This window comes from Doryrhamphus excisus, linkage group LG5 (assembly GCF_037039965.1).
Source record: "Doryrhamphus excisus strain RoL-2023G ecotype Guam linkage group LG5, RoL_Dexc_Guam_v1.1, whole genome shotgun sequence".
NCBI lineage: Eukaryota > Metazoa > Chordata > Actinopteri > Syngnathiformes > Syngnathidae > Doryrhamphus > Doryrhamphus excisus.
The window spans coordinates 9,929,647-9,946,230 of record NC_136361.1 but is presented as its reverse complement, the minus strand read 5'-3'; the positions used below and the strand labels follow the sequence as shown (position 1 = coordinate 9,946,230).

General features: G+C 41.7%; 1 protein-coding gene across 3 annotated transcripts in view; it reads left to right on the top strand.

Moving 5' to 3' along the window:
* Positions 1–6,301: 6,301 nt before the first annotated feature.
* ephb6 (eph receptor B6) overlaps positions 6,302–16,584 on the top strand; it is a 97,121-nt gene continuing 86,838 nt past the window's right edge. For all 3 annotated transcript variants that reach the window (XM_058054176.2, XM_058054177.2, XM_058054173.2), the window contains exon 1: positions 6,302–6,448. In XM_058054176.2, coding sequence (XP_057910159.2) covers positions 6,391–6,448 — 58 coding nt within the window. In that variant the 5' untranslated portion in view covers positions 6,302–6,390. The remainder of the gene's footprint in view (positions 6,449–16,584) is intronic.

The following is a 16,584-nucleotide window of genomic DNA, read 5'->3' as shown; positions in this document are numbered from 1 at the left end:
AATACATGTTTATGACCATCTAAATATGCCTTAGGGCCCATAGGGTACCCAATATAGTCAATATTACCCAACATATATAATGTACTACGGACAGGCCCTCCTGTCATTAAGCATATATATATAATAAATAAAATATATTATGTTATTTTATGTTATCCTCACGAGGGTTGCTGGGGTGCTTTAGCCTATCCCACCTGTCTACAGGCGGTAGGCGGGATACACCCTGGACATCACAGGGCACATATAGACAAACCATTCACATTCACTCACATTCATACCCATGGACAATTTGGAGTCTGCAATTAACCGAGCAGGGAATTGAACCAGAGTCTCCTGATTGTGTGGCCTGTGCGCTAACCACTCATTTACCGTGCAACCGCCTGCATATTAAGGGTGTGGAAAATAATCTATATTCAGCGATACATCGATGCGCATGTGCACGATGCGAGGGTCTCGGCTCATTCACTGGGTATGGATGCAATTGGTGGGTGAAATCTAGACTCATCCCGATGTGTTTGTTGGTATCGGGGAAATCCAATGCAAGCGCCGTTTTATTAATGTGCAACTTCAGCTCATATGCTGTTCCCCAGGTGCAATGAATGCACCATCATTATTTCGTGTTTTGTGTTGAATGTGGATGGAAGCCATGAGGCACATACAACTACTAGTAAAACAGCATGGGCACGCAAGCAGCAGCAAGGAAGTTTCTATATTTAACTTACTCGCAACGTTTAAATGGTATGTTTGAAAACACTACGGAGTTGGAAAGAAAGGCGGAAAGCTCGACAAAACGTCCGTCATTTGCAAAGAATGCTGCATTAAGAAGCTGTACTACGGCAGCACGACAAACATGCAGACCCCCTTAAAAAGGGTACACCACAACACGGACAAGTCTACCGCCACCTCTCCGTCTAGTTCCTCGCGGAAAAAAACAAGCAAATCAGGTCAGAATAAGTGGCTCTTCCGCTGGTTTCAAAATTGTCCAGGAGCTATTTGTCCACCCCTGCAACAAGTGTCCCCTCTGAACGAGTGTTCAGCCCAGCAGGTGACATAACAGCAGAGCGCAGTTTCGGCTCCTGACTACTGTATTAGCCTACCATCTAGTGCAGGGGTGCTCACACTTTTTCAGCATGCGAGCTACTTTTAAAATGACCGAGTCAAAATGATCTACCCACTACAAAAATGCAAAACATCTATTTATTTTCAAATGTATTGAGGATTATTTGTACGTACAATGTATGTTGATGTACCTTACATAACCAAATGAGCCAATATTGCAAAACACACATAATTAACTATTAACATTTTTTGTAATTACCCGAGTTTACTTTGATGACTTGCACTGAATTGAATCAGCCAGGGATGCATAGTCCGGACAGTAGCTGCTGATAGCCAGGTTAGCCAGGCAAACGCACTTTGAAAAAGACATTGTGAAAAAAAAAGTCCACCTCCCATTCCGTATGGAAGTGATATGTTTTTGCCTTTTTACTTGGTCCAGCTACTTCACTCATTTTAGTGACCATAAACTTTAGCGAGTGTCAGGATCCCCCCTCCCCCCTCCAGACCCCTTCCCCTTTTGTTTCTTTATGACAGCACCCTTTGGTAGGCATCATCCTTGATGCCTTGGAAGCTTTGTCGCATCATCCTTGACGGCAGCCCTTAAAAGCCCACGGAGAGCGAGAGACTTCACCAGATTGTTGACAACCTTCGAGTGGTAACACTTGTTCACTTAGGTTTTCATATATGATAGAGATTCCTGTTTTTGATCACCTTTTGTGCATCTTTGCAGTGGGATACATCTTCGGCCTGCTGCCATGCTCGTTGCTCTGCCGTCCTGATCAAGCCTCTGTGGATTTTCCCTTCTTACCCTTCAATAAACTGTCTTCTTTAACCATACAAGGCGTCTGCAATTTGGAGTTCATCCACAACGCCGACAGAAAAACCTGACAGCGAGGGCTTAAAATCTGACGCAATTCGCTGACTAGCTTAGCACTTTGCATCGTTGTTTACGCATGAGCATAAAATTCAGTTGTCATCTGACTGGTTGTCCTGTATGTCAATCAAGTAACGGGGATGGATGATAGGCTGACATATTTTTTTAATGTCACGCCGCGATCGACCAGCGATCGACCGGTAGATCGCGATCGACTTAATGAGCACCCCTGATCTAGTGCATTCATATTAGCAGTGTATTTTGCAGACAGGAATATAAACAAACATTGATTGCACTGTTGAAAGTTTCACTTTAACTTTGCTGTTGCTGCGTACTGTATTTTTTACAGCAGTAATTATTGTTTAATTGTTTTACTCCACCACTGAACCACTGCTATTGTAATTACATAGCCGATGTGAAAGTGTGAGGAAAGTTCATTCATTCATTCATTTTCACAGGGCACATATAGACAAACAACCATTCACACTCACATTCATCACTATGGACAATTTGGAGTCGCCGATTAACCTAGCATGTTTTTGGAATGTGGGAGGAAACCGGAGTACCCGGAGAAAACCCACGCATGCACGGGGAGAACATGCAAACTCCACACAGAGATGGCCGAGGGTGGAATTGAACCCTAGTCTCCCAGCTGTGAGGTCTGCGCGCTAACCACTAGACCCAGTTGTTTTTGAAAGGTTGTTGCTGTTTTAAGATGGCAAAAAGAATGATCAAGTGGTGCATAGTAAAAGACAAACAGCACTTTAGTTGAATTTACTGCCAAGTGCCGAGAAGGAATGAAGCCAAATCCTTTTTGTAGGACCATACTGAATTCCATTTCTTTTCCTTTGCTTATGTGGCAGGTTGAGCGCTGTTGCGCTTCCACCTTAATTGGCATCAGCTGTTCGGGTTGCCAGTGTGATTTATGGGTCTTGACGTCACCGGGGCGCTCATTGTTGCTTGCCACCTGTTGAGGCTGTGTTGGCGTGCTCCGGTGGTGTGCTCTGGTCTGTCGTGCCATTGGCAGCATATGAAAGTGGGGTTGGCTGTTGGCGACCTGGCGTGCGTTTTGGAGGGCTTGCAAGAAGAGCAGTGTCGGCCTCTTCATCGTGAGGCTACGATTGTGTTGGCCGGGTGTCAAGCTCCCTTCGCTCCGCTGTTGAAGCCACAGGTTGCGGCTCTACCTCTTCCCCTACGCCCGGCGTGGGCCTGCACTGCATACAGGGGATGTGCGTTGCCAGCTGGGCCGCCCAAGTACGGGCTACCCAAAGCCTCCAACGCCGTTGCAGCCGCTCCATCTCCTACCGCTACCTCCACTCTAAGTTTCCCGGTTTGAACTGCGCCCATACGCCATAGGCTTTTTGCGCCACCACGTTTACTTTCTTTTGGGTTCATTAATTATCTTTTTTTTGTTATGCGGTTTAATTGTGTATAAGTTCTTTGTTTACCATTTCCTTTTTAGTTGGTTTTGATTCCTTTTTTGAGCGGTTGGGTGATTAATGTAATGATTCCTGGCCTCGCCCACAGCTGAATTTTGTTAAAGTTTGTTAAAGTTTTGTTAAAGTTTCGTATCGCTGGCAGTGCATCGAGATGTGTATCGAATCGCCGTCAGTGCTGAGCTTCAGACCCTTAGTGTATATCATATAAAATATATGATTATTTATTTTGCTCTGTGGTGACATTTTTCTATCACATCAGAGGCACTGCTTTGCTGAAGTGTTATGTGTATTTAAATACCTTGAAAAGGTGCACAAGCTCATGACGGCCATGATGTTTATGTCCATGGATTTTTCATGAGGTGCTGTGCTGTTTCGTTTGAGTTGCGAGCTGCCTCAAAAAACTGCTCTGCGGGGAAAAAAGAACAAGTCAAAGTGGCAAGATAAAATATGCAAGAAGGGCAAAAAGTTGGTCTTGTGTGCCTTGCTTGACGTGTGATTATGTTGATGCTTCCAGGATGGCGTGACAGAGAGGCACTTAGCCACTCAAGAGCATTTAGACACAATCTAGCGTACTTTCACACTGGGGATTTGACAAAAACATTCTTTTGTTGCCGCTGATGTCAACATTTCCTTTATTCCTTTTCATCATTAGCTTTTCATAATGCAATACAGACTGCTTTTAGTTTTTATTAGGGGTGCACAATCATCAGGCCGATATGAGGGAATTATGACATCATACCAGTAAATCCAGTAACATTAAAAATAATTGATCATTGGTCCAGCAATATACTCACCCCATACTGTTGCGGTGAGCCAATCAAGCGCTTCTTTTTTCTCCGGCCTGTCATAACTTCCCCTGAGCTCAGTAAACAAACATTCACTTTTAGAGGAAGGACATTACATTAAGGACAAATACTCAGCAATGAGGGGGAAAAAACCCAAAAATCTTATCAGCCACCTGAAACACCAGCGCTGCGGTGTTTGAAAAGTACAAAAGGTTTGCCAGAGACCTCTGTGGGCCCCCTCTATACTCTGCTTCTCCTGATGGAGGGATGTGCTAGTAGTAGTAATCATGTCATGATTATCATGATCATTAGGACTCATCAACAGGTACACTTGGTCACATTCTCATTTGTTCTAGCTCAGGGATCGGCAACCTTTACTATCAAAAGAGCCATTTTACCCCCTCGCTCACTGAAGAAAAATAGAATGGAGCCGCGAAACATAATTTAACAGCAGAATATAAGGTCGAGTGGGTAGCGCGCAGACCTCACAGCAAGGACACCCGAGTTCAATCCCACCCTCGGCTATCTCTGTGTGGAGTTTTCATGTTCTCCCTATGCACGCCTTAAGAAATGTGTAGCAACATGCTCACATCCAGAGCAATTTGCTAGTCTCCCAAGATTTTGATTGAGGGAATTTTGGGATATCACAGTAGAGAAAAAGTGGAGTTGATCAAGTACTCTTGCTAGTATACGGCCTCACAGAAAGTCGGATTTTGTTCAAAAGATGCATATTTTCCTCATTTGGGTGTTAAAACAAATATTTGAGCATTGCAAAGGGAGCCACAACAAAGAGGCTGAAGAGCCACATGCGGCTCTGGAGCCGTAGGTTGCTGACCCCTGTTCTAGCTCTTCTTAGCTTCAGGTGTGCACAAACTACACTTAAAAAAATAGATGTAACAAAGTTATCGGTTATAATTACCATATCAATGTTGAGAAGCTGAAAGTTATTGATACAGTAAAGTCTCGTTATATCGATATTCTCGGGAGTCGAAAAAAATACCGATATAACCGGACTATCCATATATCCGATCCTGCGCCGAACTGCATTAAAAGTGGGCAATAATGCACTCTATACTATAGAACAATGTGGAGCAGCTTAAATCAATCTTTGCTTAAGGATTTCAATACCAAAAAAGAACACGGCGAACGGCTGCTTCCAGTCAACTTTATTTTTCACACTTCCACCACCAGAGCACAGCACACACACCGATTCCCGCACTTCCTGGTTCACAGGTCATGCTCAACCCGCCCCACATAGCTGGCCAAACACATGCCTGCAACAGAAGAACCAACTGCGTTCGTGGTTTCTCTCTGCATGTTTTTGGAATGTGGGAGGAAACCGGAGTACCCACACATGCACGGGGAGAACATGCAAACTCCACACAGAGAGGGTGGGATTGAACTCGAGTCTCCTAGCTGTGAGGTCTGCGTGCTAACCACTCGACCGCCGGGCAGCCCTACTTATCACTTACTTATGTAATTATACCCCTACTTATGAAACACATTTTTATCTGCGATTAAATGCAGTTAATTCTGAGTTAACCATATACAAAATGTGATTGATTGCAATCAAAATTCAATGCAAAAAAAAAAATATATATATATATAGAGACAGCTGGGATAGGCTCCAGCACCCCCACGACCCTCGTGAAAATAAGCGGTAGAAAATGAATGAATGAAGGAATGTTATGTTGAACTTACCTTTATTGTTCCATCCACATATTTAGTGGCCTGTTGGCTGCAACCCCCCTTCCCCCCAGCCTGCTGGGAATGGGACCGAGTAACCGTGTCCCCTTGCAGGAGTCCAGTCAAGTCTTCCTCATTGCTGGGAACTGGGGCATGAAAGGCAGGCGTCATCAACAAGCTGCAGTGCTGACAGTGGCCAGTGGGGGGTGACCACGGGCTTGGGCCTTTACAGGCATAGTGATGGCCTACTGGCAATGCATTCATTTGTAATATTAAAGATGTCTGTTTAACAATTACAAAAAGCAACTTCCGGGCATGTGGAGATGCACACTGGAAGATGAATTTCAAAACTCATCTTCATGATAATGGCATTTTGTTTACTTTGCTTTGTAAATAATGGCTCCCCCCACATTTTCTCATCCTCCACACTCCTCCTCCTGCTAGCAGACTCCGCCCTCTCCCTCCTGCACACACATACACACACACACACACACACACACATATCTCTCCCTCTTTCTCCCGCTGTCAGTGTCACTCTTTGGTGGAGATGTGGATCGTCCTACTGTCCCTCTGTGTACTTCTCAGGTCCAATTCAGCTGAGGAAGGTAAGGAGTAACTTTTGACTTGCTGCTATTATTTCAACACCAACATAAGGGAATTGCCAACTCTTGTCACCTGTGCGTGTGTGTGTGTATTGATGTTTTTGTTGTGTTCGTTATGGCAGTGTGTAAATGAAGAGCTTCAGCAGGCACGGAACCCCACGCATTTAAAAGCAGAAAAAAATCATGTTATTGCTATTTCATTTTTCATTTTATTTGTTTCATTTATCAGATTATTTTCTATTATTACATTTCACATGCATACTAGCTTCTTTATCTATTTTAAATACTGTGCATATATATTAAATGTAAATGTTATTTATTATCCTATAGTATATGTGATATAATTAATACATTTATTTAAACTTTTTTAATATAAAAAATACAAACTAAACATTCTATATTCATATAGTTTACATAGATTCATATAATGTTGTTTTACCTTATTATACTGTATTATCTTATTGATTTATTTCTTTTTGATATTATATCATGTCTACTTTGCACCTTTGTTGTCTTTTTTTAATTCTCATGAAAGGTTTTATTTTAAAAACAATGTTATATATATACATACATATATATACATACACACTAGGACTGTCTAGAACTGTCGATTAAAATATTTGATCGCGATTAATCACATTTTGTCCACAGTAAACTCACAATTATTCGTAGATGGAAATATGTTTTTACATAATAAGTAGGTGAAATCTCTTTGTGGTAAATGATTTGATGTGCAACTACAACAATAATGACATCAAATTTTATGTAAAAGGATATCAATTTCGGAACTATGGACCATTATTTAAAACAATACAGTCAGCAAGCATATTTTTGTATTACTATTTTTAGTTATTATTAGAATGTTCCACAATTACAAAATGTGAGCGAGTGAGACCTCTCACTCTGACACAAACATGTTTTTTTTTACTACAGTGTCAGCTCAAACGAAGATTTGTTTCTTTATGATACTGGTTTTAAATTCTAAATGTTTGTGAGTCAGCTAGGAGACCAGGGTTCAATTCCCACCCTCGGCCATCTCTGTGTGAAGTTTGCATGTTCTCCCCGTGCATGCGTGGGTTTTCTCCGGGTACTCCGGTTTCCTCCCACATTCCAAAAACATGCTAGGTTAATTGGCCACTCCAAATTGTCCATAGGTATGAATGTGAGTGTGAATGGTTGTTTGTCTATATGTGCCCTGTGATTGGCTGGCCACCAGTCCAGGGTGTACCCCGCCTCTCGCCCGAAGAAAGCTGGGATAGGCTCCAGCACCCCCCGCGACCCTCGTGAGGAAAAAGCGGTAGAAAATGAATGAATGAATGTTTGTGAGTAAAATTAAAGATTTGCCACAATGCAAATTATGAAATGTACAAATGAAAATACCTAAAACACAGAATAGTCATAAAACATTTAATAAAAATTACAAAGTCAATGTAATTTCATTTCTCTTTTCAATAATTATCTTACAGTACATATTATTCTATTATATAATTGTAATATTATTATAACTATGAAATAAATATGAAATCCCACAGTTTAATGTGAGTTGCAATTTGTCCTACTTTTTGGACGATCATTGAACACACCTTCTACTGTTTTCCGATTAACAGAAGGATGTATGGCTGTATTTGGATGTATTTCCCCCCTTTTTCTTTCACCTAATACTTGCTCCCAAATGCTGCCATAGTTTTATACAATACATCATAAATAGGATCAATCACATCACTATAATGTACCAAGTACCCAGTTTTACCCAGATGTTGACACTCCACAACCACAGTCATCACATTGACTCAATTTGTCCATAGGTATGAATGTGAGTGTGAATGGAACCATATACATATATATACATATACGTGTATGTATATATATATATATATATATATATATATATATATATATATATATATATATATATATATATATATATATACGTGTATGTATATACATATATATATAATTTATATGATATTGCATAACATAACAATAACTACATAAAATCAAAATAAATGAAACCTTTTAAAAACCTTTTATTAGGGGTGTTGCAAATACATGTAAAGTATTTGTATATTTGATCCTCCATACTTGTCAGGTATTTCAAGTCTCAGGAAGTGAGATTTTGATGAGACATGGAGTGTACATTGCGATGCACCTCCACAAGCACCGGTAGTGTGACTAAAACTGGACTATGTTTGTATTTTGTATTTTATTTGAGGATATTTTGCATTGGAGATTTACCTGTCAACAGACTGAATGTCACAATCTGCATCGCCTCCTGTGTGACAGTTTTTGTGTTTTACGTTGTTTGCCTTAGTTCCGGTTTTTATGCTCTTATTTTGTAGTATTTCCTGTATTGGTCTGTTCTGTGTCCCGTCACTTTTACTTTCCCTTTCTACGCGCACCTGTTTCTAATTTGATTGTCTTATTTAGTTCATTGTTTGTCCTTTGCAACGTGTCGTATGCCAGTGCTGCATTCGCCTATTTTTCAAAGAAATAAAGCTAAGCTTTTACCTGCACCAGTCGTGTCATCTCTGCATCCTGGGGTCGCATCGCAACACCCGCATGACGAACCGTGACACTGAAGGTAGAATAGTGTTATACAAATGAAAGGCCATATAACCATATCTATATTATTACATATATCATTTATGAACATGTCTATCTGTCTATCTATGGGCATTAGCAGATGTCCCACAGAGACCACAGAGATGATTTCTGCTCTCTTATTTACGCATCAATTCACTAAAGAGGATTACCAAAAAGGATCATTATGATATTGACTTGTTTTGTTTGGGAAAAGAGAGCTGTGTCATTTGTATGGCCGTCAGCGTGGGGCTGTGGATTGATCAGTGTTGGTAGCAGATGGTCGGGATGAGGATGAGCGAGAGCAAGGCTGCCACACAGCTCTGTGGTTGAATATATTTGTGTCATTGAAGTAAAGCTGCACATAATACAGTATTGACCCAATAGTGATGGCATCCTTTTAAATCCGCATGTTGGCTTTGTCGAGACAGGTTGTCTGCTAAAAAATATGCCCCTCCCCCCCCAAGTATGACATGAAAATGTTATAATACTGTAGGTATACTGTAACACTACCATCAGTATGGGTAATACTGTGCTCGCTGTGTGAGGTAAGAATGTGCAAGTGATGCCCTTCTCCTGTCATCAGTCCAGCTGCATGTGTGATTATTAGTAGTTTATTTTGGTACCTACAGAAATGTTTGATTTCCTACACCAACAAGCTTTCCTGAATGATTCAGCATGCCATCCTGCTCGACCAGGCTAGTGTTGGCATTCTCACTCAAAGGTCATGTTAATGTTCTCCAGTAGCTTTGCTCTTTTACCAAGTGTTAATTAGGCGGCTCTATGCCTGAGGGTTGAGGGTCAAAATCATCAAAAATGGCTGGTAGTGAGAGGGACGGCTTTTGAAATATGTCGAGGATTAAATGAGAGAATGTCGTTTTAGGGAGTGCTGCGTGTCACTACGCAATCCGTACCGGAAAGCAGTCGGTACTACGCATGTGCAGAAGGCGCTTTAAAAAAAAATATCATATCATACATTGATTGTGTTTCCGTGACGGATTGTGTAGTGACATGGGGGTGTATTTTGCTTGCTGCCGCGAAAAATAGGCAGACCGAAGGTAGACGCTTTCTGCACATGCGTAGAAGACAATTGAACTGATTGAGTTCCGGTTACGGATTGTAGAGTGACAGGTTGGTTGGAGCCAACGCGTCCTCACCAAAGAACACAAGTTTGTGATTTTTGTGTCTTCTAAACCACAACGCCCTCCATCTTAGATGCCTGTGATCTCAGCGCCACGCTTCGTACTAGATTCATACTTCTGTACTTTGTATTTATAGATTGTTGGAATATATGAAAAGTTAAGTCCAATTAGTAGTGTGGTATATGGTGATGCCTACATTAAATGACATTTGATTTTATTCCCTGTACTTTTTTATACATGCGAATGAAAAATGTTTCACATAATTTCCATTATGTGTGTGTGTTCTCAGAAAGCTCTGTTTCTTATTAGCATTAGTGTGAGAGTATATTGTTTTTGTTGGGGACTTGTCATTTGGGGGGAAAGAGGGATATCAGGTGTAATTTTCATCATTGAGGATTTTTCTTGTGGAACTGTGCCTGTTCTGACACATTCCTTGTTGGCGTGCGTGTCTTTGCGGGTGCAGTGGAGCTTCATGACGGATGACTGGGTAACAGCAAATGTACAATGCAAATCTCAAGGATAGATGTTTTGTGTGTTTGTATGAATGTTCTGTAATATTATCTGCATTAATAAACAAAAGCACTCCGACCTTTCTGGCTTGACAATACTGCTTTGTTGGTGTGTGCGGCAAACATGGAGCCCTGACCTGTACTTGCTGCATTATTGTGACTGGAATAGTGCAGCATCAGCTACACAGCAACACACTTTTTTTTTGATAACTCAACTTATTTCTGGAAGGTGGTTAATTTGCTTACTCTTTCCTCGCTCCTCCTGCTGCCTTCCTGTCTTGGCGTATCACATGCCGCCTGTGGTTGTGCGTAATGATGGTCTGGTGGAGGCCTCGTCCTCAGATGACTGTCTGTGGGTGCAGTATCTGGAGCGGATACAGGCCTGCTGGATGACACGGCAGAGGAATAAACGCTTTCAAATGCGACAGGGATGTTAGCAGGAGATGGTGGCGTGCAGGTGGAACTTGCCGTTAACTTGGCAAAGCCTGCGAAGCAACAAGTGGCCATTCTGTTGATTTCCACTTGTTTCCAATTTCCCAGCATGCCTTGCGGCAATTGATTTGTAAAAAGTTGCTAAACTTTTGAAGGTATATACGTATATTTCATCAGCACACTTTCTGTCATAGGTTCACACAATTCACCGATTAGATCAATTACAAGGCTGTAATGTATGTATGCTTTGCTGGTGTGTGGCAAATCTTTACTGGTGACTAGCTAATGCGCTGCTAATGCTAACACTGATTATGCTAGCGTTTCTAAGGCTACTTAGAGCCATTGTAGTCTTCAGTCATGCTAAGCTACAGAGGATGCGTGACAATCCTTTTGGGACTAGCGTTGTTTAAGACACAAAATTGTCCACCAGTTAGTGATGTGCGATACTAGAGGTTTAGTTTGTGATCTGATACTTTGTAAAATTCAGGCTGGTTTTGGCAATACCGATCCAAGACCAATAATTTGCTAATTCAACACTACGATGTTGGAGTTCAGTTAGTTGTATAGTTTCCTTTCTGTGTCTTAGTTCCTGTTTCCATGCCCTTATTTTGTGCTAAATGTGTGGTAAATTTTAAGAAGTTGTGTATTTCATATAGTAGCATAAAGAATGCAAGTCATTTAATTAATTAAATGCATTCTCAACTAAATAATCGAATTTGAGTAATTTATTAATTCATTCTAAACCAGGGGTCTCAAACTCGCGGGCCAAATTTGTTTGAGGCCTTAAAATGAATGAATGAATGTTAGTGCGGCCCGCAGAAGTTTGATATGGATGGTGTATGGTATCATGTACCCAGAAATGACAGCTTAAAGCTGTGTGCACACCGGACACACGGTCTGTTTTGCTTTTTCTCTCACCATGCATGACTGAATGTTTTATCAGAGCTTTTCTTGTGGAAAACCGGAACCAAAGCACTGAAAAAGTGTAGTGTATAGTAGAAGCAAAAGCATTGAAGACAGTTTTAGCCTCACTCAGATCCTAGCTCCAGTGGCCCCCAGGTAAATTGAGTTTGAGACCCCTGTTCTAAACCTTGAAGTGTATTGAGGTGGCCAGGTTAACATGGAACAAGAAAAAAAGAGGAAACAAAATTGTTTCAAACATGTGAAAACAGTATTTAAACAATAAAAAGAGTAAAATAATAAAACCATTTCATTAAATGATTAATGAAATTATTTATTCCAAACTACTTTCCAAGATGGCGCCGCGGACGGCTGCCTCGGTGTGTTGGTGCGCATTGTTTTGCTTTGTTTTATGTTATAAAACTGTTTTTTGCGCCGGTACCGGGAGCTCTTTCACCAGGGAAGAGCTCATGAACATCAGGGGAGCAACACCAGAGGATTTATTTCCTAAATTTCTGCTTCCAACAGCGGAAATTTGGGATATATTGGTCAAAGGTGCGCTCACGCAGCGAAACGCAGGAGGGGAGGAAAACGGGCCGGTGTTGTGCCGAGTTTTGCATGCCTGCCGGATTTTGCATCCACCTCGCGGGAGCGCGCACGCTCAGTTAAAACCGAAAATATGTGACGCTGCGGGGTTTTTTCGCCACAGGACTTCACGATAATGAAGATATTATACTTTGTGTCTCCTTTATCAGTTACTATGAGATACCTAAAGCACACAGTATATGAAAACTTCGATTTATTGGCTTGGTATTTGTTTGGTATGTCAAGCATTTGACGCATGCGTATCCAGGAATACGGTGAGTGGAGCGGGTTAGACATTTACAATGTAATTGTGGCGCTTTGTAACACATTTCTTCCGCCAATAATATATTTCTGCATAACTAATGACAAATATGAAATGTGGAAGTATTTACCTATTCATTTTGTGGCCAGGAGCTGACGTAATTTCTATGAGGCAGTCGATCTCACCCGTTTGACATACTTTGGACTGTAAAATGACAAATAAAAGTGTTGAACTTGGGGGCTCCACTCATTCATTCATTATGTGGCAACACCATGGTTATTTGGTGAATTTTAAATTCCCCATCAGCAAATATGGGTGCATGCATTTTATGGCAGGGCTGATTTTTGACCTGCCGAGATTTGCATCCACCCCTATTTGGACTGAGATAACTTCTACATGTCTATAGTTCACATGATTTACTTTAAAGACATCCATCTCTCATGTGGATGTAATCACTTGAACATAAAAGTTCCCATATAGGAAATATGGGTGCATGCATTTTACGGCAGGGCGGATTTTGACCTGCCGAGATTTGCATGCACCCCCTATTTGGACTAAGATGACTTCTACATGTCTATCATTTGAACAAAAAAGTTCCCCAATTGGAAATACTATGGGGTGCATGCATTCCACAGCGGGTGGATTTTGACCTGCCGAGATTTGCATCCACCCCTACTTGGACCAGGATAACTGCTACATGTCTATAGTTCACGTGATTTACTTTAAAGACATCCATCTCTCATGTGGATGTCATCATTTGAAAAAAAAAGTTCCCATATTGGAAATATGGGGTGCATGCATTTTACGGCAGGGCAGATTTTGACCTGCCGAGATTTGCATGCACCCCCTATTTGGGCTGAGATAACTTCTACATGTCTATAGTTCACAGGATTTACTTTAAAGACATCCACCTGTCATGTGGACTTCATCATTTGAACAAAAAAGTTCCCTAACAGCAAATATGGGGTGCATGCATTTTACGGCAGGGCGGATTTTGTGCCTGCCGAGATTTGCATGCACCCCCTATTTGGACCAGCATAACTTCTACATGCCTATAGTTCACATGATTTACTTTAAAGACATCCATCTCTCATGTGGACTTCATCTTTTCAGCAAAAAAGTTCCCATATAGGAAATATGGGGTGCATGCATTTTACGGCAGGGCGGATTTTGACCTGCCGTAAAATGCATGCACCCCATATTTCTAATATGGGAACTTTTTTGGTCCAAAGATGAAGTCCACATGAGAGATGGGTGTCTTTAAAGTAAATCATGTGAACTATAGACATGTAGAAGTTATCTTAGTCCAACTAGGGGGTGCATGCAAATCTCGGCAGGTCAAAATCCACCCGCTGTAGAATGCATGCACCCCATATTTGCTATTGGGGAACTTATTTGTTCAAATAATAGACATGTAGAAGTTATCTTTGTCCAAGTAGGGGGTGCATGCAAATCTCGGCAGGTCAAAATCCGCCCTGCCGTAAAATGCATGCACCCCATATTTCCTATATGGGAACTTTTTTGGTCAAATGATGAAGTCCACATGACAGGTGGGTGTCTTTAAAGTAAGCCATGTGAACTACAGACATGTAGAAATTACGCTGGTCCAAATAGGGGGTGCATGCAAATCTCGGCAGGTCAAAAATCTGCCCTGCCGTAAAATGCATGCACCCCATATTTCCAATATGGGAACTTTTTTGTTCAAATGATGACATCCACATGAGAGGTGGATGTCTTTAAAGTAAATCATGTGAACTATAGACATGTAGCAGTTATCCTGGTCCAAATAGGGGGTGCATGCAAATCTCGGCAGGTCAAAATCCACCCGCTGTAGAATGCATGCACCCCATATTTGCTATTGGGGAACTTATTTGTTCAAATAATAGACATGTAGAAGTTATCTTTGTCCAACTAGGGGGTGCATGCAAATCTCGGCAGGTCAAAATCTGCCCTGCCGTAAAATGCATGCACCCATATTTCTAATATGGGAACTTTTTTGGTCCAAAGATGAAGTCCACATGAGAGATGGATGTCTTTAAAGTAAACCATGTGAACTATAGACATGTAGAAGTTATCTTAGTCCAACTAGGGGGTGCATGCAAATCTCGGCAGGTCAAAAATCTGCCCTGCCGTAAAATGCATGCACCCCATATTTTCTATATGGGAATTTTTTTGGTCCAAAGATGAAGTCCACATGACAGGTGGGTGTCTTTAAAGTAAATCATGTGAACTATAGACATGTAGAAGTTATCTTAGTCCAAATAGGGGGTGCATGCAAATCTCGGCAGGACAAAAATCTGCCCTGCCATAGAATATTTCCAATATGGAAACTTTTTTTTTCAAATGATGACATCCACATGAGAGGTGGATGTCTTTAAAGTAAATCATGTGAACTATAGACATGTAGAAGTTATACTGGTCCAAGTGGAGGGTGCATGCAAATCTCGGCAGGTCAAAATCCACCCGCTGTAGAATGCATGCACCCCATATTTGCTATTGGGGAACTTTTTTGTTCAAATGATACACATGTAGAACTCATCTTAGTCCAAATAGGGGTGCATGCAAATCTCGGCAGGTCAAAAATCAGCCCTGCCATAAAATGCATGCACCCATATTTGCTGATGGGGAATTTAAAATTCACCAAATAACCATGGTGTTGCCACATAATGAATGAATGAGTGGAGCCCCCAAGTTCAACACTTTTATTTGTCATTTTACAGTCCAAAGTATGTCAAACGGGTGAGATCGACTGCCTCATAGAAATTACGTCAGCTCCTGGCCACAAAATGAATAGGTAAATACTTCCACATTTCATATTTGTCATTAGTTATGCAGAAATATATTATTGGCGGAAGAAATGTGTTACAAAGCGCCACAATTACATTGTAAATGTCTAACCCGCTCCACTCACCGTATTCCTGGATACGCATGCGTCAAATGCTTGACATACCAAACAAATACCAAGCCAATAAATCGAAGTTTTCATATACTGTGTGCTTTAGGTATCTCATAGTAACTGATAAAGGAGACACAAAGTATAATATCTTCATTATCGTGAAGTCCTGTGGCGAAAAAACACCGCAGCGTCACATATTTTCGGTTTTAACTGAGCGTGCGCGCTCCCGAGGTGGATGCAAAATCCGGCAGGCATGCAAAACTCGGCACAACACCGGCCGCAGGCCAACGTGCAGGACGCACAGCGCATGCTCGCCGACCAGATACTGCGTATGGAGCGGACCTACCCGGACTCCTTAGTTATTGTCCTTGGTGACTTTAACGAAGGCAACCTCACCCACGAACTCCCTAAATACAAACAGTTCATCAAATGCCCGACCAGAGAGGAGAATATTCTGGATCACTGCTACACTACAGTCAGGGATGCTTATCACGCCGTCCCCCGTGCTGCTCTGGGACTCTCTGACCACATCATGGTCCACCTGATTCCTGCGTACAGGCAGAAACTAAAGCTCTGCAAACCTGTAGTGAGGACATCAAGGAAGTGGACCAGTGAGGCTGTGGAGGATCTCCAGGCGTGTTTGGACTCCACTGACTGGGATGTGTTCAGGACTGCTACCAACAGTCTGGATGAGTACACAGAGGCTGTGATGTCCTACATCAGCTTCTGTGAGGACTGCTGCGTTCCATCACGCACCAGGGTGAGTTACAACAACGACAAACCCTGGTTCACAGCCAAACTCAGACATTTAAGGTTGGTGAAGGAGGAGGCCT